Below are 21,730 nucleotides of genomic sequence, written 5' to 3' on the forward strand. Positions count from 1 at the left end.
AAGCTCACCTCTGTCCCAGGATACTGACGGACTTTTACCGCTATACCATTGAGAGCATACTCACCAACTGCAGCTCAGTGTGGTATGGCAATTGTCCTGTATCGGACCGCAAAGCACTCCAGCGTGTGGTGAAAACTGCCCAGCGGATTATCGGCACCCAATTGCCCACCATTAAGAACATCTACCATAAACGCTGCCTGGGCAGGGTGAAAAGCATTATCAGGGATGCACCTCACCCTAACCATGGACTCTTTACTCTCCTCCCATCTGGTAGGCGCTACAGGAGCCTCCGCTCACGCACCAGCAGGCACAGGAAGAGCTTCTTCCCTGAGGCTGTGACCCTGCTGAACCTCATATCACAGCGCTAAGCAGTATTGCACCCATATTGTACTATCTCAGTACTTTTATATTTGTGTGCTGTAGCACTTACTTTTTATTCGCAGTTATTTTGTAAATAACACTATTCTTTGCATTTCTGGTCAGATGCTAATTGCATTTCATTGGCTTTGTGTCTGTACTTGGCACAATGACAATAAAGTTGAATCTAATCTAATCTAATGGAATAGAGCTGTTAGAACAACTGACTCTAATCCAGCACCTTTAAAAGCTTCATGGGGCACTATCAGATAAACACTTACCTCAACATCACACTGGGTGGTACACTACAAGATCCTGGGCAAAGAGGTGGAGCAAAGGAGAAGGGAAATGCAGAGGAGATGAGGGAGGGAATTGCAGAATCTGGTCCAGCTGAATGCATCAGTACCAACAGGATATGCCGCGAGCTTGAGCCAGAAATGATGGAATGCAGCAGAGTCAGAGGGTTGGAAGTGAAACATTGAATGGGAGGACAGGACATTAAAGGGTCTTGAAAACCAGGATTTAAAATAAAGGCATAATTTATCCAGGAACAAGCTTTGTGATGGGTGAATAGAACTTCATCTACATTAGAAACAGGGTGGATGGGTTGAATGGCTTTCATTTACAGCCTAATTTCTTCCTGTCCTTATTTTGATTGTGCCAGGTTTACACTATGATTGCTGAGAACAGGAGCTTGCACCAGTGTATAAAGTACATGGAAACTCTACCCAGCACTGACTCTGCGGATATCTTCGGCATGCACACCAATGCAGAGAGTGCTTATCTAGAGAGCCAAGCCAAGGAGTTCATGACCACCATCAAAAACATGGAACCCAGGCTCAGCAGTGGAGTGCAGACTCTCAGGTTAGCCCAGCTTCACCCTCACTGGATCTCCTCCGCATCACCACCAGAGACAAATCAGTGACTGAGCAGTTACAGCCATGAGCTGGGAGCCCACTGTGCACAGCTCACCTCACCTCATTCAGTTCAATAAATTATGGAGGCTCTCATAGTGGAGTAAATCCTAACAAATTCCCCAGAGTCTCCACACTAGGAGGCCAGACAGACTGTTTGATGGCTTTGCAGAACACTACTATTTTGTAAACAAACTTCCAATCACTATCCATTCTCCATTGTATTCCATTTCTGTTCTCACCCACCCAGTCTGCTACATAGTGAAGCTCAATGTAAGCCCAAGGAACAAGCATTTCATCTATACATCACATACGTTCAGGCCCACTGAGTTCAACAATTGCTGTTCCCACCAAGATGTCCTCTAGGCCCATCTTTTATTTCTTTGCTTGCTCCATAGTGCCTCATTTGTCTTTCACCATCATCGTTTTGATTATTTCAGCGCCCCATAACGTACCATTTCACAGAACTTCCGTCTCGTTCTTTCCTCCGCTGCCCCCGGTTGTTGTCACTATACACTAACCACAACCCCCATGACTATTACTTGATGAATTTGTTAACAATCATTACCACTGCCCTATTGCTGATGACTAACTAATGTTAAATGGCAGCCCTTTAGAGATCATCAACCAAGGGAGTGCTACTGATTGTTAACTGGTGATCCTATTACTGATCACAGGATCCAGTATCATTGTGATTAGGTCACAGGACTAGTCAGGGCTTTGATCCAAAGACACACGTTTTTGATCCTACAAAGGATGGTAAAAACAGCCAAGAGGAGCATTGGGGTTTTCCTCCCCTCTATTTGTGACATTTACCCGAAGTGTTATATATATAACGGGCCTGAAGCATTGTTGAGTATCCCTACCACAATTGTTTTGATCCACTACTATCAGGAAGGAGGTACAGGAGCACAAAACTAGGACTGCCAGACTGGGTAACAGTTTATTCTCCCAGGCTGTGGGATTAATGAATACCTTACCACCACCAAGATCTCGTCAGTAGGACAGTGAGCTGTTTACTGTTTACCTATACTATGCATTATATGCATTTTGAATTACATTTTATTAACTTATTTTGTTGATATTTTGGCAATATTTTGTTTAATGTTCTGTGTGTGGTATATGTATTGTGGGTGCACTGTGGTCTAGAGGAACATGGTTTTATTTGGTTATATGTTTGTACAATTAGATGATGATAAACTTGAACTTGAGTTCAAACCCAGCAAGAAAGATGACAATTTCCATAATGTGAGGTAAAAGTTAGCAAAACAACATATTTCACCAATGTCCTTCAAGTGTCACGTACCCCGTGAAGGGTTAAAGAACCAGCAGAAATGGAAAACAGCTTGGAGTCTGGTATTGCTGTTAACTAACGCCATTTATTAGTAACTACGCAATACAGTAATATAAATTCAGATACATCAAACAGGTTAGCAATGATTATATACATATAAGTGTGGAAATATAAAAACCAAGCTTCTTCAAGCCTAGGGGTAAATGGATACAGTCTTACAGTGATGAGTAAAGTTCAGTTCAGTTTGTGGTATTGAGTTGAGTAGTGATGGAGAGAGAGAGGTGTTGTGGTTATTCGAGTAAGCCGATGCCATCGATTCTTCCCATTGTCCTCCGAAGTCCTTTAGAAATCACCGAATGTGACCACAACAAGGGGACCGTTTTCTGTGGTGGAGTTATCAACCCAGGCGAGGGTTGGACACTAATAACTTCCCACCAGTCACACCTTTTCCACACTGAGAGAGCCACTGATCAATCCTCCAAAAACCCACCTTTCTGTGGGCACAAAAAAGCTCATCCAGTGTCCAAAATCATGTGTCTGTCTGTCTACCAGCTGACCTTCTATTTATCTCAGCATGCTGAACACTAGCTGTCCATCAAGTAGCTCCTCCCTTCTCTCTCTGTAGGAACTCAGCAGTGTCCTTGCAGAAATTCCAAACAAACTGTGAGCAGTCTTCACATCTCTGTATCTTAATAACAAGGTGTTTGTGCTGTACAGCTCTCTCTCTCTCTTTAAAAGCACAGTTCATAAGGAATAATTCAGGATCCCATCACACAAGGAAGGAAGTTTTCCACACTTAGAGATGAAATTTGTAAGTCAGTTTATTATTGTCACATGTACTGAGGTAGCACACACAAAATGCTGGAGGAACTCAGCAGGCCAGGCAGCATCTACGGAAAAAGGTATAGTCGACGTTTCGGGCTGAGACCTTTGGCATGTCCTGCTGAAGGGTCTCGGCCCAAAGCATCGGCTGTACTCTTTTCCGTAGGTGCTGCCTGGCCTGCTGAGTTCCTCCAGCATTTTGTGTATGTTGCTCAGATTTCCAACATCTGCAGATTTTCTCTTGTTCGTGTTTGTACTGAGGTACTTTGTTTTGTATGGTATGCCATCCACACAGATTATTGTATCACATCAAAGCACTGAGATAGTTCAAGTGAAAACAAAAGCAGAATGCAAAATAATATGTTACAGTTACAGAGAAAATACAGTAAGGTGCAAGGCCATTAAAGGTAGATTTGATGTTCAGAGTCCATCTTGTTGTACGGGAGACCAATCAATACCTTATAACAGCACATAAAAGCTATCTTTGAGCCAGACGGTACATGCTTTTAGGCTTTTGTATCTTCCCAACTCTAAATCATTTCCATTCAGGGACAATTAAGTGAACCACAACATGCACTGATGTTTCCAGCCATATCTGTGCCCAATAGCCCCACAATTGACCATAAGCATGGCACATGAAAGACTACTGACCAGTGCTCCAGTCACTGGTCATTGCCATTAAGAGTATTTCACTAAGCAGGTGGCTTTTAGGTTGCACACACTCCAAAACAGGAAGCAGTGTTTCCAGGCTCTGTTTTTTTTCAGAGAGCAGCGCAGCCAGGATGAAATAGTGCTGGAAAGAGTGAAAGGAATCCTCAGGAAGTTGCCTGAAACAGTGGAGGACGTTCATGGATCGGAAAGCAACATAACAGACCTAGCCCACTTGTTTGCATCATCCAGCTGGGCATCGCACGTGGCATCTGTCAAAGGTGAGGCTGTGCCTTGTATCCTCCACACTCTTCACCTTTACCCATAAAAAAGAGTAAGATTCTGTCAGGGCTCAACAAGTCAGGCATAGGAAGTAAGTTTCCCCAAAAGACCAGAAGTTGGAAGCAAGCAGGCAGTAAGGACAAATATGGTAAGGATAATGGTGTAAGGCAACGACCATCTCGAACATAAAACCAACCACTTAGCCAGGATATTCAATTTTGGTATTGGCATTGGCTTATTAATGTCACATGTGCTGATATACCACAAAAGAACTTAGTTTGGTTTGCCATCTGGATAGATCAAGCCATGCATAAGTACATGGAAGCAGTAAAAAGAAAACCAGAAAGGATAATCTAGTGTTGTAGTTGCAATGCAGGTAGACATAAAGTGCAAGGACCACAATGGAGCGGATTGGAGATTAAGCGTTCATCTTCAGCATTTGATAACAATGGGATATAAGCTCTCCTTGAGCCTGATGAGTTGTATTCTCAAACTTCTGTATCTTCTGCCCAATGGGTGAGGGGAGGAGGGTGAATCACTGGGTTAGATTAGATTAGATTATGAGGACACGCAGTTCTCTTTTATTGTCATTTAGTAATGCATGCATTAAGAAATGATACAATATTTCCTCCAGTGTGATATCACAGAAACACAAGACAGACCAAGACTGAAAAACTGACAAAAAGCCCATAATTATAACATATAGTTACAACAGTGCAAGCAATACCGTAACTTGATGACGAACAGGCCATGGGCACGGTAAAAAAAAAGTTCGAAGTCTCTCAAAAGTCCCACTTCTCACGCAGACAGGAGAAGGAAGAAAACTCTCCCTGCCATGCCCGACCACAGTCCAACTCTGAGTCATCCGAAAACTTCGAGCCTCTGACCAGCCCTCCAACACCGAGCACCATCTCTGCCGAGCACTTCGACCCCGGTCCTGGCCGCCAGCAGCAGACAAAGCTGAGGATTTGGGGCCTTCCCTCCAGAAATTCTGGATTGCACAGTAGCAGCGGCAGCGAACCAGGCATTTCAGAGGTTTCTCCAGATGTTTCTCTGTGCTTCTCACGGCTGTCTCCATCAAATCAGAATTGTGCATGGCCCCCTATTTAACAAATCATTTCACCGGAGAGGCTGCGTGCGCTGCGTTGCGCCGCCATCTTCTCCTCCAGAAGTTGGATAGATCTCCTCCAGGATTGGGATGGATTCTTGGTTATGATGGTTGCTTTCCCAAAGCAGCAGGAAGGGTAGACAGAATCAGAATCAGGTTTTTTATCACTGTCGTATATGACGAAGAATGTGTTGTTTTGTGGCAGCAGTACAATGCAAAAAAAATTTCCATAAATTACAAAATAATTAAATAGTGCAAAGAAAGGAATAACAAGGTAGTGTTCATGGACCATTTGGCAACCTGATGGTGGAGGGGAAGAAGCTCTTCTTGAATCATTGAGTGTGAGCCTTCAGGCTTCTGTTCCTTATTGGAGTGGAGCCTTGTCTGCATGAGGGGCTGAACTGTATCCACAATTCTCTGCAGTTTCTTGTAGTCTTGGGCAAAGTTGTTGCCATACCAAGCAGTAATACTTTAAGATAACATGCTTGAGATGGTGCATGTGTAAAAGTTGGTAAGATTCATTGGGGACATGCTGAATTTCATTGGCCCTCCAAGGAAGTAAAGATATTGATGTGCTTTCCTGACCACAGCATCCAGGACAGTGACATTTACATTTCAGAATTTGAAGCGGTCAAATATTTCCACTTCAGTACCACTGATACAGACAGGGGCAAGAGCTTCGCCCCACTTCTGAATCAATGACCAGCTTCTTCATTTAGAAATGAGTTAAGAAGTAATGTCTTCACCAGAAAACCAGTGAGCTTGTGGAATTCTCATGAGACTAAGGTCAAGTCACTGAGTATACTGAAGGAGGTTGATAGGTTTCTCAATACAATGGGCATCAAGGAGTGCGAGAAGAGGTGGGAATGTACAGCAGAGGTAGAAAATAGGCTGTGATCATTTAAATGGGAAACCCATATTTTTGGATCTTTTTCTGTGTTGCTCTGAAAGTGATTGATGCCAGTGGTGAACCGAACTCCTATACAGACAAACCCAAATACACTGACTCCTTTACTGCTGCCTCCCTCCACCTAAATCCAGGACATCCAACAATGGACTGTAGTGTCAAGGTTCTGTATTGGGCTCTGATTTGAGCCTTGCTTTTGAACAGGTCAAAAAAGAACAAAACAAAAGGTATTTCACATCCTAAGGATGTGCACCCACAAACAAGTACGCTCTGTTCTGCCCATCAGCCAGCTCAGCCACCATTGGTACTGTCCCTCCAGTTGGTGAAGCACTGTCTCTGTTGTTCCTCCAGCAGTGTAGCAATCCTTCTGTACTGCCCCTACTGCCAATCCCTCAATACTTCCTCCACTATAGCACCATGCAGAAGAGCATTCCCATCCACAATGTAACTCCTCCTCATTTAATAGTCAGATGAAGGCACTGAAGTTTCAGCAGCTGAAAAGGTAGTTAGGAAAGTAAGTTGTGAAGAAGACATAAGGAGGCTACTTCCTCATTACCGTAAGTCCATAAAACATAGGAGCATGGTAATGTCCAAAACCCTTATCCTTAATAACGGAGTCCAACACCTTCCCAACCACTGAGGTGAGGCTAAATGACGGATAATTTCCTTTCTCCCCCCCCCCACCCTTTGAAAGGGTAGAGTGAAATTTGTAATTTTCCAGTCCTTTAGAACCATTCCAGAATCTAATGATTCTTGAAGATCAATACTAGTGCTTCCACAATGTCTTCAACTATCTCTTTCAGAACCCTGGGATGTAGTTTATCCGGTCCAACGTAATTTATCTACCTTCAGACCTTTCAGCTTCACAACCACCTCTCCTTATTAATAGCAACTACACTCACCTCTGCCCTTTGACACTTTCAAATTTCTGGCATACTCTTAGTATCTTCCACAGTAACAAATGACATGTAATACTTACTAAGTTCATCTACTATTTCTTTGGCCCCTTTACTACCTCTCCAGTGCCATGTTCCAGTAGTTTAATATCTACGCTCTCTTCTCTTTTACTCTATATATCTGAAAAATAACTTTTGGCTCTTTGATATTATTGGCTAGCCTACCTTCAGATTTCATCTTTTCACTCCTTATGGGTTTTTTGGTTGCCCATTGTTGGTGTTTAAGAACTTTCTAATCCTCTAGCATCCCACTACTTTGCTATATTATGTGCCCTCTCTTTTGCTTTTATGGTGTTTTTGACTTCTGTTGTCAGCCATTATTGCTTCATCCTCCCTTTAAGACACTTCTTCATTTTTGGGATGTTTCTATCCTGAATCTTCTGAATTTCTGAAACTTCTGAAACTCCAGCCGTTGCTGTTCTGCTGTCATCCCTGCTAGTGACCCCTTCCAATCAACTTTAGCCTGCTATTCTCTCATACCTCTGTAATTCCCTTTACTCCACTGTAATAATGATGCATCTGACTTTAACTTCTCCCTCTCAAACTGCAGTGTGAATACCATAATCAACGTCTCCTAAGGATTCCTTTACCTTAAGCTCCCTAATCAATACTGGTTCATTACACAACAATACAGAATTGCCTTTTCCTTAGTGGGCTTAACCACAAGCTGCTCTAAAAAGCCATCTCATGGGCATCTCACAAATTCCCACTTTTGGGATTCAGCACCAACTTGATTTTCCCAATACTCCTGAATATTGAAATTCCCTCATTATTGCGATATTGGCCTTATTATATACCTTTTCTATCTCCTGTTGTGATTTATATCCCATATCCTACCTAACTTTTTGGAGCCCCGTATATAACTCCCATCAGGGTATTTTTATCCTTGCAGTTTCTTAACTCTACCCACAAGGGTTCTACATCTTCCAATCCTATGTTACCATCCTCTTCTGGTTACCTGCCTGTCCTGTTGATACAAGGTTTATCCTTGGATGTTAAGCTCCCAACTATGGTCTTCTTTCAGCCATGACTCAGTGATACCCACAGCACCATCCCTACCAATCTCTAATTGCTTTACGAGGTCATCTACCTTATTCTGATAATGTGTGCTTTTAAATATAACACCTTCAGTCCTGTATTCATCATCTTTTTCAATTTTGCCCCCATGTTATACTTTAACTCATCCTACTGACTGCAATTTTGCCCTATCATCTGCCTCTCAGGATCCCTTCAGTCTAACTACACACTGCATCAACTTGTACAGCCCCAACCTCAGCCCTTTCACTCTGGTTCCCATTCCCAACCTTCTTCAACAGCTCTAGCAAGTCTGCCTACAAGGTTATGAGACCCCTCAGGTTCAGCTGTGAACCATTATTTCCACCCGCCCCCCCCAAAGGACATACTTCCCCAGAAGAGATCCCAATGATCCAGAAATCTGAAACCCTGCCTGCCATCTGCACCACTTCCTTAGCCACTGCTTCATCTTTCCTATCGTCCTATTCCTGCCCTGACTTGCATGTGGTACTGGGAGTTATCCAGAGATTACTACCTTGGGGGTCCTGCTCTTCCAACTCTTCCCTAACTCCTTTTAGTCACTGTGTCAGACCACTTCCCTCTTTCTAACTGCAATAGATCATTTGTACCAGTGTGCACCACAGCCTCAGGCTGCTTACCCTCCCTCTTGAGGATCTCCTGCAGTCACTGAGACATTTTGACCCTAGTACCTGGAGGAGGAAGGTAGAAGGAATACAGAAGGAACCAGCATAATGAACCCAACAATCCATTTCTCCCTCAGCTTATTGTCTTACACATATGCTCAAGAGCTGCCCTTTGGATTACTTTGCCACATAACTCTGGGAGGGGTACAGTCTGTGTAGGTTAACCCACCGATACAATGTAGGAAGCTACAGCACCCATGGAAACCTATGCAGTGACAGGGAGAACATGCAAACTCCAAACAGCACAGTGACTGGGACCAAACCAGAGCTCCCGGGGCTAGGTGTCACAATGAGAGTGGACCCAAATGCAAGACACAAACACATCTTGTGAGGTTAACTTAAATTGAGTTTATTGCTCATTATAAGGAGAGCAAAGCAGAAGCAGGAATAGCATACTGGACAAGGACTCAGGCCTTGGACAAGGCTGGGACTAAGGGCCGGGGCCAGGAACTCAGTACCTGGAGCCACCAGAGCCAGGAACTCTTCTTATTCACAGGACAGTCTCAGACACGGTACGTAAAACACTGAGCCGGGAATCCTCCTTAGACACAGGACGGAGTCGGGACTCTTCTTGACACGGGGCCAGGACCCTTCCAGGGTACAGGGCCAGGACCCCTTTTAGACATATGACATGGATACGGAGACCACACAACGATGGACAGAACTATAGCTGGGCTGAAGTACGCCCCAAGCCGCAGCGAGCTCTTGACTCACCCCAGCGGGTTAACTTTGACTGACCCACTCTGGCAAGGGAAGGCGGCTTGCTGGCACTTGCTTTGGGAGGAGACTAGGCTTGCTCCAGCCAGATGACACTGGCTCACAGTACCTCTGATAACTTTGTTAACTCTCCCCCCCAAACGGCTGAAAGCCGGAGACTATAAAGTGCCGGTTCAGCCGAGAGTAAATTGCCTCTAATCACCAAGCCCGAGGGACACAGGAAAACAGGGAGTCAACAGTCTGGATCGTAACATAAACAAAATAAATTTAAAGGGACCCCAAACCGGACCATGACACTAGGAGGCAGAGATATTTACAAAGAGTTGTAAATAGCTCTGTGTATGGAGCAAAGGTCAAAGAAATGGAGGATAATGTGGGGACATGTGGCATTGCACTTTACCTCAATGGATTTCTGAGCTGTAAATTGCAGAAATCTGGGGGATCCAATCCCATGATTCATCCAATTTTAGTCTGAAGGTATAGCAGGTAACTACTGTGTATGAACTTTATAGTTACAAATAAAAGGTTTTACACAGAAATAAGCGACATCCATGCATTATTTGGGGCATTGTTGAGATCATATCCAGAGTATTGTTTCATCTTCTTCCCAAAGAGGGGATATAGATGCGTTCAGAGAGGGTTTCTGGGCTGATACCAGGAATGTGAGGGAAGGCTGGACAAGCTGGATTCTCGAGGAGTGACAGGGGGCTTGATTGACACATATGTTCTTGAGGGTTTTTTGACAGGTGGGATGGCAACACCTCATCCCCACCCCCATCCAAACATGGTGGAATCTGATCACCAGTTCTTCTACCTAGTATTTTCAAGCTGAGCTTTCTAACAAGCTTTATGCTTCCTAACAGTAGTTCAGTGGGTATTCCCCACTAATGCCATCACTGCTCATAACCTCTGCTTGCAGGAATTTTAGAGTGATAGAGTCATACAGTGCAGAAACAGACACCTCAGCCCAACTGGTCCTTGCCAACGAAACTTCCCATCTACCGTAAGTTACTGCCATTTGCCTGTGTTTGGTCCAAATCCCAAACTTTTCCTATCTATGTATCAGTCCAAGTACCTTTGAAATGTTGTCAATGTAGCTGCTTCAACCACTTCCTCTGGTAGTTCATTCTGTATACAGACCACCCTATGGGTGAAGAAGTTGCCCCTCAGGGTCTTACTCTGAAAAAGAGGGAGAGAAACATGGCATTTTGTACAGTGGTCTGTCAGTACATTCCCGGCAGCTATGTGTCACTGCCCCAAGTGGAATTACACTGTTCCCATTTTCCACTGCTTGTGAGTTCTTGTGAGTTACTGCAGCCTCAGCCTCAGCCACCATCTCCCTTCATCTTCACTAGGGTCTGATTGCTTGGCAAACTTGGCACTGCTGGCGGTGCTGCGGCATGAGGTCAACTGCTACAACCAGCTGCTGCAAGTGGTTAATTCCTCACTGCACTCCCTATGCCAAGGGGTGAAGGGGAAGATTATCCTGACCCCCACACTGGAGGAGATGTACAACTGCTTCCTTAGCCTCAAGATGCCCAAACTTTGGCAGGTAAGTTGGTAAATTGGTTTATTATTGTCACATGTACCAAGACACAGTGAAAAGCTTTGTTCTGCATGGCATCCATACAGATTACTTTATCATATCACTGCTCTGTGGAAAAATAATAACACAACGTGTTAACAGTTACTGAGAAAGCACTGTGCAGGTAGATAAAAGGTGCAAGGTCATTGCAGGGTAAGTCAAGAGTTCACCTTGTTATACCAGGTGACTTCAACAGTCTTAAAGTAGTCTTATAACTTTCTCATAAAAGCTGTCCTTGAGTCTGGAGGCATGTGCTTTCGAACTTTTGTATCTTCTACCCGGTGAGAGGAGCAAAAGAGAGAATGCCCAGGATATGTGGGGTCCTTGATCATGTTGCCTGTTTTCCCAAGGCAGCGAAAAGTATAAACAAGAGTCCATGGAGGGGAAGCTCTATTCCATGATGTGCTGAATTTTCTTGCATTCTCAGACAAACAGTTGCCATACTAAAGATTCACTTTATTTGTCACATGGACATCAAAACAAACAGTGAAATATGTCATTTGTGTCAATGGCCAGCACAGTCTGTGGATGGTTGCTGGGGGCAGTTCAGTCTGCAAGTGTCAGCATGCTTTTGGCACCAACGTAATATACCCACCACTTACTAACCTTAACTCTTACGTCTTTGGAATGTGAAAGGAAGCTGGGCATCTGGAGGAAACTCTTGTGGTCATGGAGAGAATGTACACACGCCTTACAGACAACAACAGAACTGAACCCGTGTTACTGATGCTGTAAAGCAGGACGCTATCTGCTGCACTACCATGCTGCCCTTATCAGGTCAAATGATCTTGATAGGATGCTTTCTGTGGTGCACCAATAAAAAATGGTGAGGATCAAAGGGACCAAGCCAAATTTCTTTAAGCTCTTGAGGGAGTATAGGAAGTGTTGTACTTTCTTGGCCATGGCAGTATGCATGGTGGAAGGAGGAACAAAGAGCTAAGGGAGTATAAACATTATTAAGCAGGAATGAGTTCAGAAAAGGTTTACAACAATGTAGCCAATACTTGAGGGCCTAAGTTTTCGGGAGATGTTAGGTAGGCTAGCATTTTATTCCTTGAAACATAGAAGACAATTTTATAGAGATATATAATACCATGAGGTGTATAAATAGAATGAATGCACACAGATTTTTTCCGAGGTAAAGGGTATGAAAAACTTTGTTGGCACCTTGGTCAGCATGGATGAGTTGGGCTGAAAGTCTTGTTTCCATTTGTATTACTGTATGACTCTGACCAAGCCAGTAACTTTACATGATGTTACAGGATCATGTCCATGCCATTCTCAAGGGTGATTGTGAGCAGCCAGAAGTTTTGGAGCATATTGGCACCAATGGCATGGGTAGACAAGGCGAGGAAGTCCTGAAGAGAGATTTTAGGGAGCTAGGTAGAAAGCTGAGAAACAGGTCCTCCAGGGTAGTAATCGCTGGATTGCTGCCTGTGCCACACGCCAGAGAGAGTAAGAATAGGATGACTTGGCAGGTGAATGTGTGGCTGAGGAATTGGTGCAGGGGGCAGGGGTTCAGATTTATGGATCATTGGGATCTCTTCTGGGAAGATATGACCTGTACAAAAGGGACAGGTTACACAACTTAAGGGGGTCCAATATCATTAAGGGGGCAGGTTGGCTGGAGTTGTTCGGGTAGGTTTAAATTAATTTGGCAGGATGATGGGAACCACAGAGATGGTGATAAAGATGAGGTAGTTGGTTTACAAAGAAAGGCAATGTGCAGTGAGACTCCTAGCAAGGGCAATATTACAATCAACAGGATGAGTTGCAACATAAAAGGCAGACAAAATTGAAAAAGGTGAATACAAGACTAAAGGTGTTACATTTGAAAGTGCACAATGTACAGAATAAGGTCAATGAACTTGTAGCACAGTTGCAGATTGGTAAGTATGATGTAGGCATCACTGAATCATGGTTGAAAGAAGATTATAGCTGGGAAAGGACAGGCAGGAAGGCAGAGGGGGTGGCTCTGTTGGTAAAAAATGAAATTAAATTATTTGAAAGAAGTGACTGAGGGTCAGAAGATGAATCATTCTGGATAGAGCTAAGGAACTGCAAGGGTAAAAAGACCCTGATGGGAGTTACATACAGACTCCCAGACAGTAGTAAGGATGTGGTCTACAAGTTACAACGGGAGTTTGAAAATGCATGCCAAAAGGGCAATGTTACAATAGTCATGGGCAATTTCAATATGCAGGTAGATTGGGAAAATCAGGTTGATGCGAGATTCCAAGAGGGGGAATTTCTAGAAGGCCTATGAGGTGTTATTTAGAGCAGTTCTTGGTTGAATCTACTGGGGGCTCAGCATTCTAAGTTGGGTGTTGTGCAATGAAATGGAACTGATTAGAGAGCTTGAAGTAAAAGAACTCTTAGGGGCAAGTGATCGTAATATGATCGAGTTCACCCTGAAATTTGAGAAGGAAAAGCCTAAGTCAAATGTATCAGTATTACAGTGGAGTAAAGGGAATTACAGAGGCATGAGAGAGGAGTTGGCCAGAATTGATTGGGAAAAATCACTGGCAGGGATGATGGCAGAACAGCAATGGCTGGAGTTTCTGGAAGCAATTCAGAAGGCAGAGGATATATATATCCCAAAGAGGAAGAGGTATTCTAAAGGAAAGATGACACAACCATGGCTAACAAGGTAAGAGAAAGCCAACATAAAAGCCAAAGAGAGGGCATATAATAGAGCAAAAGTTAGTGGGAAGTTAGAGACTTGGGAAGCTTTTAAAAACCAACAGAAGGCAACTAAAAAAAAGTCATTAAGAAAGTAAAGATAGAATGTGAAAATAAGCTAGCCAGTAATACTAAAAAAGTTGCCAACAGTTTCTTCAGATACATAAAGTGTAAAAAAGGGGTGTAACTCTCGCTTCGGCTAGCAGCTTAATATAGGGGGTGATAGCCCCTGTCCTGGCCAAACTTAAAAAAAATCTTGTTTGGGTGGATGCTGCACGATGTGTTCCCTGTTACAAATCAGTACCCCGAAATAACAAACAGTACACAATTGCAATTAAACGATTAAGCTTTATAATTCTTACTTTGACTATATGGTTATAAAGACAATGAAAACAAAAGAAAAAAGGCCCATTCTTATGAAACAGTCCACAATGAGTGCACAGTCCACAGTGAGCTCCACAATGTTGGACCTCACTGATAAGCCGGTCTTCCACCATCAACCTCCTCCGATCGTCACTGCTCTTCGGACCCTCTCTCCAAGTCCACTCCATCCGGTGGTCTACCAACTCCCTCCATTCACGTCTTCTCTCCTCATCTCTCCCCAGCAAAAGACTGCAAAAATTTCTCTTCCAGACTCACAAAAAAGAATGACAGCATTCCAAACCCTGTTATCTCTAGTCATAACCCAAACATTGCTGCTACAGAGAAACCATTACATTATTAGTGAAACCTTACAGCATGTTACAGAGGCAAGAGTGGATATTGGACTGCAGGAAAACGATGCTGGAGGAGTAGTAATGGGAGACAAGGAAATGGTGGATAAACTGAATAAGTACTTTGCATCAGTCTTCACTGTGGAAGACATTAGCAGTATGGAGGACGTTCCAGCTGTCGGGGGTCATGAAGTATGTGAAGTTACCATTACTAGAGAGAAGGTGCTTAGGAAACTGAAAGGTCTGAAGATAGATAAGTCACCTGGATCAGATGGTGTACAGGGTTCTGAAAGAGAAGGGCATGGAGATGTCAGTAATGATCTTTCAAGAATCACTAGATTCTGGAATGGTTCCAGAAGTCTGGAAAATCGCAAATGTCACACGACTCTTCAAGAAGGGAGAGAGACAGAAGAAAAGAAACCTTAGGCCGGTTAGTCTGACCTCAGTGGCTGGGAAGATGTAGGAGTTGATTGTTAAGGATGTGGTTTCAGGTACATGGAGGGACATAATAAAATAGGCATAGTTAGCATGGTTTCCTCAAAAGAAAATCTTGTCTGACGAATCTGTTGGAATTTTTTGAAGCAAAAATGTCTTAACAAGCAGGATAGACAAAGGAGGATGGGTTGATGTTGTGCACTTGGATTTTCAGACAAGACAGCGTCATCTTCTTCTTCTTCTGACTTCTAACGGCGGTTGGCAGTCCAACTTAATGGAGCATTACTGGCACCAACTGGACCGAAGTGTGAAATAAAACCCTTACTAGTTCTTTACCAAATGAAAACTAAGTTACCCCAAAAAGCCCTATAGATTGAAAATGAGACAATATAGTAATTAAATTAAAGTCACCCCCATAACTTAAAGCTTTTAAATGAAAACTATCAACTGTTAAAGATAGTTGTGCAGTCTGCATTTGCTCTCTTTCAACCTTATATGCTTCACATTGTAAAAGAATGTGTTCAGCTGTTTCATTATGATGACAAAACCCACACACCCCAGGGAGATATTTTCCAACAAGATATAAGGAATAATTTTGCCTAGTATGGCCAATTCTAAGTCGAGCCAATATAATTTCTTCCTTTCTTGTTTTTCCCCCTTCTCCCGTCAATCCAACAGTTTAATGTATTCTGTAAATGTGTCTTGCCTTATGCCCATTATCCCACAAGTCTCGCCATAATCCCTAGATTTCAGCCCCACCAACCCCTCAGCTTCTGATTTGCTAAGTAGAATGTCAATATCCGCAGTTGAACTTTTGACAGCTTCTTTAGCCAATCAACCCATTCATTCCCCTCAATACTTCTTTGTGCAGGAATAAGGCATGTAAACCAAAACCTTGAATATGAAATAAAATTTGAGGAACTTCCAGCAGTAATTCTGACCTATTGCTAGAATGACCTGTTTTAGGACTAGTCAAAACCGAAAACAAATCTGAGCAAATTATAACTTTGCAAGGACAAATTTCCTCCACCCACTGTAAGCCCAAAATGACAGTAACCAATTCTGCTGTATATATTGATAAATGGTTAGTAAAACATTTTTTTATTATTACCTATAATCCAGACAAAAAAACAGCCACACCAACATTCCCAGATTCCCAAGAGAAAATCTGCAGATGCTGGAAATCCAAGCAACACACACAAAATGCTAGAGGAGATCAGCAGGACAGGCAGCATCTATGGAAAGAAGTGTAGTCAAAGTTTTGGGCAGGAAAAAAACATAGAAAAACTACAGCACAGAAACAGGCCTTTTGGCCCTTCTTGGCTGTGCCAAACCATTTTCTGCCTAGTCCCACTGACCTGCACACGGACCATATCCCTCCATACACCTCCCATCCATGTATCTGTCCAATTTATTCTTAAATGTTAAAAAGAAGCTGCATTTACCACCTTGTCTGGCAGCTCATTCCATACTCCCACCACTCTCTGTGTGAAGCCCCCTCCCAATGTTCCCTTTAAACTTTTCCCCCCTCACCCTTAACCCATGTCCTCTGGTTTTTTCCTCCCCTTGCCTCAGTGGAAAAAGCCTGCTTGCATTCACTCTATCTATACCCATCATAATTTTATATACCTCTATCAAATCTCCCCTCATTCTTCTATGCTCCAGGGAATAAAGACCTAACCTATTCAACCTTTCTCTGTAACTGAGTTTCTCAAGTCCCGGCAACATCTTTGTAAACCTTCTCTGCACTCTTTCAACCTTATTTATATCCTTTCTGTAATTTGGTGACCAAAACTGAACACAATACTCCAGATTCGGTCTCACCAATGCCTTATACAACCTCATCATAACATTCCAGCTCTTATACTCAATACTTTGATTAATAAAGGCCAATGTACCAAAAGCTCTCTTTACGACCCTATCTACCTGTGACACCACTTTTAGGGAATTTTGTATCCGTATTCCCAGATCCCTCTGTTCTACTGCACTCCTCAGTGCCTTGCCATTAACCCTGTATGTTCTACCTTGGTTTGTCCTTCCAACGTGCAATACCTCACACTTGTCTGTATTAAACTCCATCTGCCATTTTTCAGCCCATTTTTCCAGCTGGTCCAAGTCCCTCTGCAGGCTCTGAAAACCTTCCTCACTATCTACTACACCTCCAATCTTTGTATCATCAGCAAATTTGCTGATCCAATTTACCACATTATCATCCAGATCATTGATATAGATGACAAATAACAATGGACCCAGCACTGATCCCTGTGGCACACCACTAGTCACAGGCCTCCACTCGGAGAAGCAATTCTCTACCACCACTCTTTGGCTTCTTCCATTGAGCCAATGTCTAATCCAATTTACCACCTCTCCATGTATACCTAGCAACTGAATTTTTCTAACTAACCTCCCATGGAGGACCTTGTCAAAGGCCTTACTGAAGTCCATGTAGACAATATCCACTGCCTTCCCTTCATCCACTTTCCTGGTAACCTCCTCGAAAAACTCCAATGGATTGGTCAAACATGACCTACCACACACAAAGCCATGTTGACTCTCCCTAATAAGTCCCTGTCTATCCAAATGCTTATAGATTCTTAGTACTCCCTCCAATAACTTACCTACTACCGACGTTAAATTTACCGGCCTATAATTTCCCGGATTACTTTTCGATCCTTTTTTAAGCAACGGAACAACATGAACCACTCTCCAATCCTCCGGCACCTCACCTGTAGACAGCAACGTTTTAAATATTTCTTCCAGGGCCCCTGCAATTTCAACACTAGTCTCCTTTAAGGTCTGAGGGAATACCCTGTCAGGTCCCGGGGATTTATCCACTTTAATTTTCCTCAAGACAGCAAGCACCTCCTCCTTTTCAATCTGTACAGTTTCCATGATCTCACTACTTGTTTCCCTTAATTCCATAGACTTCATGCCAGTTTCCTTAGTAAATACAGACGCAAAAAACCTATTTAAGATCTCCCCCATTTCCTTTGTTTCCGCACATAGCCGACCACTCTGATCTTCCAGAGGACCAATTTTATCCCTTACAATCCTTTTGCTCTTAATATACCTGTAAAAGCTCTTTGGATTATCCTTCACTTTGACTGCCAATGCAACCTCATGTCTTCTTTTAGCCCTCCTGATTTCTTTCTTAAGTATTTTCTTGCACTTCTTATACTCCTCAAGCACCTTATTTACTCCCTGCTTCCTATACATGTCATACAACTCCCTCTTCTTCTTTATCAGAGCTGCAATATCTCTTGAGAACCAAGGTTCCTTATTCCTATTCAATTTGCCTTTAATCCTGACAGGAACATACAAACTCTGCACTCTCAAAATTTCTCCTTTGAAGGCTTCCCACCTACCGATCACATCTTTGCCAGAGAACAACCTGTCCCAATCCACGCTTTTTAGATCCTTTCTCATTTCTTCAAATTTGGCCTTCTTCCAGTTCAAAACCTCAACCCTAGGACCAGATCTATCCTTATCCATGATCAAATTGAAACTAATGGTGTTATGATCACTGGAACCAAAGTGCTCCCCTACACACACACTTCCGTCACTTGTCCTAACTCGTTTCCTAACAGGAGATCCAATATTGCATCCCTTCTAGTTGGTCCCTCTATATATTGATTTAGAAAACTTTCCTGAACACATTTTACAAACTCTAAACCATCTAGACCCCTAACGGTATGGGAGTCCCAATCAATATATGGAAAATTGAAATCCCCTACCACCACAACTTTATGTTTCCTGCAGTTGCCTGCTATCTCTCTGCAGATTTGCTCTTCCAATTCTCGTTGACTGTTGGGTGGTCTGTAATACAATCCCACTAATGTGGCCATACCTTTCCTGTTTCTCAGCTCCACCCATAAGGACTCAGTAGACAAGCCCTCTGATCTGTCCTGCCTGAGCACTGCTGTAATATTTTCCCTAACAAGCAATGCTACTCCCCCACCTTTCATTCCTCTGCCTCGATCACATCTGAAACATTGGAACCCTGGAATATTAAGCTGCCAGTCCTGCCCCTCCTGTAGTCAAGTTTCACTAATTGCTATAACGTCATAATTCCACGTGTCAATCCACGCCCTCAACTCATCTGCCTTCCCCGCAATACTCCTGGCATTGAAATATATACACCTCAGAAGATTTTTACCTCCACTCACAACCTTTCTATTAGCGGATTTGCTTGAACTTTTAACATCATTTATTTTCACCCCAGCCACACTGTCAGCTCTGGCACGCTGGTTCCCATCCCTCTGCAAATCTAGTTTAAAGCCTCCCCAATAGCACTAACAAACCTCCCTGAAAGGATATTGGTCCCCCTGTAGTTCAAGTGTAACCCGTCTCTCTTGTACAGATCCCACCTGCCCCAGAAGAGGTCCCAATGATCCTGAAATCTGAAACCCTGCCCCCTACACCAGTTCCTCAGCCACTTGTTCATCCTCCAGAGCATCCTATTCCTACCCTCACTGGCACGTAGCACAGGTAGCAATCCTGAGATTACCACCCTTGAGGACTGGAGAAAGAAAAGGATGAGGGGTAGATTTAAAAGGTGGGGAGGGGAGAGAGAAACATAAGGTGATAGGTGAAACCTGGAGGGGGAGGGATGAAGTAAAGAGCTGGGAAGTTGATTGGTGAAAGAGATACAGGGCTGGAGAAAGGGGACTTTGATAGAAGAGGACAGAAGGCCATGTAAGAAAAAAAGGGGGGAGGAGCACCAGAGGGAGGTGATGGGCAGGCAAGGAGATAAAGCGAAAGGGGTAAAAGGGAACGATGAAGGAGTTGGGATTGCATTACCACAAGTTCAAGAAATTGATGTTAATGCCATCAAGTTGGAAGCTTCCCAGACAGAATATAAGGTGTTGTTCCTCCAACTTGAGTGTGGCCTCATTGTGACAGTAGAGGAGGTCATGGACTGACCTATCGGAATGGGAATGGGATGTGGAAGTAGCCACTGGGAGATCCTGCTTCTTCTGGCGGATGGAGCGTAGGTGCTCGACGAAGCGGTCTCCCAATCTACATCGGGTCTCACGGACATACAGGCCACACCAGGATCACCAGACACAGTATATGACCCCAACAGACTCACAGTTGAAGTGTCACCTCACCTGAAGGACTGTTTGAGGCCTTGAATGGTAGTGAGGGAGGAGGTGTAGGGCAGGTGTAGCACTTGTTCCACTTGCAAGGATAAGTGCCAGGAGGGAGAACAGTGGGGAGGGATGAATGGACAAGGGGATTGCGTAGGGAGTGATCTCCGCAGAAAGCAGAAAATGGGGGGAGGGAAAAGATGTGCTTGGTGATGGGATCCTGTTGGAGATAGCGGAAGTTCCGGAGAATTATGTGCTGGACACAGAGGCTTGTGAGTTGGTAGGTGAGGACAAGAGGAATGTGGTTGAGGGCAGCATTGATGGTGGAGGAGGGGAAGCCACTTTATTTGAAAAAGGAGAAAATCTCCTTTGTTCAGGAATGAAAACCTTATACTGAATGCAAATGTGGCAGAGACAGAGGAATTGAGAGAAAGGGATGGCATTTTTACAAGTTACAGGGTTGGAAGAGGTATAGTCCAGGTAGCTGTTGAGAGTCTGTGGGTTTATAAGAGACATCGGTAGATAAGCTGTCTCCAGCGATAGAGACAGTGAGATCGAGAAAGGGGAGGGAGGGAGGTGGCGGAAATGGACCAGGTAAATCTGAGGGCAGGGTGGAAGCTGGAGGCAAAGTGGACGAAGTTGACGAACTCCACGTGGGTGCAGGAAGCAGCACCAACGCAGTCGTCGATGTAGCACAGGAAAAGTGGGAGACAAACACCTGTGTAGGCTTGTAACATAGACTGTTCCACTTAGCTGACAAAAAGGCAGGTTTAGCTGGGACCTGTGCGAGTGCCCATGAAGGAAGTGGGAGGAGCCGAAGGAGAAATTATTAAGAGTGAGGACAAGTTCCACTAGATGGAGGAGAGTGGTGGTGGAGGGAAGCTGGTTGGGTCTGGTGTCCAGAAAGGAATAGAGAGCTTTGAGGCCTTTCTGGTGGGGGATGAAGGTGTAAAGAAACTGGAAATAAGATGATGGAGCCAGGGTACTTGAAATCATTGCATATGAAGTGTCATGCATGTAGGCAGGAAGGTAGAAAGGGACTGAACTGGGTTGGCGGGGGGAATAAAACTGAGTCAAGGTATGCCGATATGGGTTCAGTCTACCTGGATAAGCGGGTTTGTAGATCTTGGACTGGAGGTAGAAATGGAAGGTGCAGTGTGTGGGAACTATGAGGTTGGTGGCAGTGGATGGGAGATCCCCAGAGCTAATCAGGTCAGTGATGGTGTGGGAAACAATGGCCTGGTACTCCTTTGAGGAATCCTGTTCGAGGGGTAAGTAAGAGGAGGTTCCTGAGAGCTGTCATTGGGCTTCACCAAGGTAGAGGTCAGTCTGCCAGACTACGACAGCACCCCCTTTGTCTGCGGGTTTGATGGTGAGGTTAGGATTAGTGCGGAGGGAGTGGAGAGCAGAGTGTTTGGAAGAGGTCAGGTTTGAATTGGAGAGAGGTGTGCTGACGGCTGATGTCCCATTGACAGTTGGCAATGAAAAGATCCTGAGCAGGC

General features: G+C 43.9%; 1 protein-coding gene across 2 annotated transcripts in view; it reads left to right on the plus strand.

Moving 5' to 3' along the window:
• The window catches only part of LOC140191469 (dynein axonemal heavy chain 6-like), a 91,076-nt gene that overhangs the window by 59,686 nt on the left and 9,660 nt on the right, over nt 1–21,730 (plus strand). For both annotated transcript variants that reach the window (XM_072248916.1, XM_072248923.1), the window contains 3 exons: nt 1,022–1,221; nt 4,153–4,316; nt 11,079–11,275. In XM_072248916.1, the coding sequence (XP_072105017.1) occupies nt 1,022–1,221; nt 4,153–4,316; nt 11,079–11,275 (561 nt within the window). The remainder of the gene's footprint in view (nt 1–1,021; nt 1,222–4,152; nt 4,317–11,078; nt 11,276–21,730) is intronic.

Source organism: Mobula birostris, chromosome 2, assembly GCF_030028105.1.
Source record: "Mobula birostris isolate sMobBir1 chromosome 2, sMobBir1.hap1, whole genome shotgun sequence".
Classification (NCBI taxonomy): Eukaryota; Metazoa; Chordata; class Chondrichthyes; order Myliobatiformes; family Myliobatidae; genus Mobula; species Mobula birostris.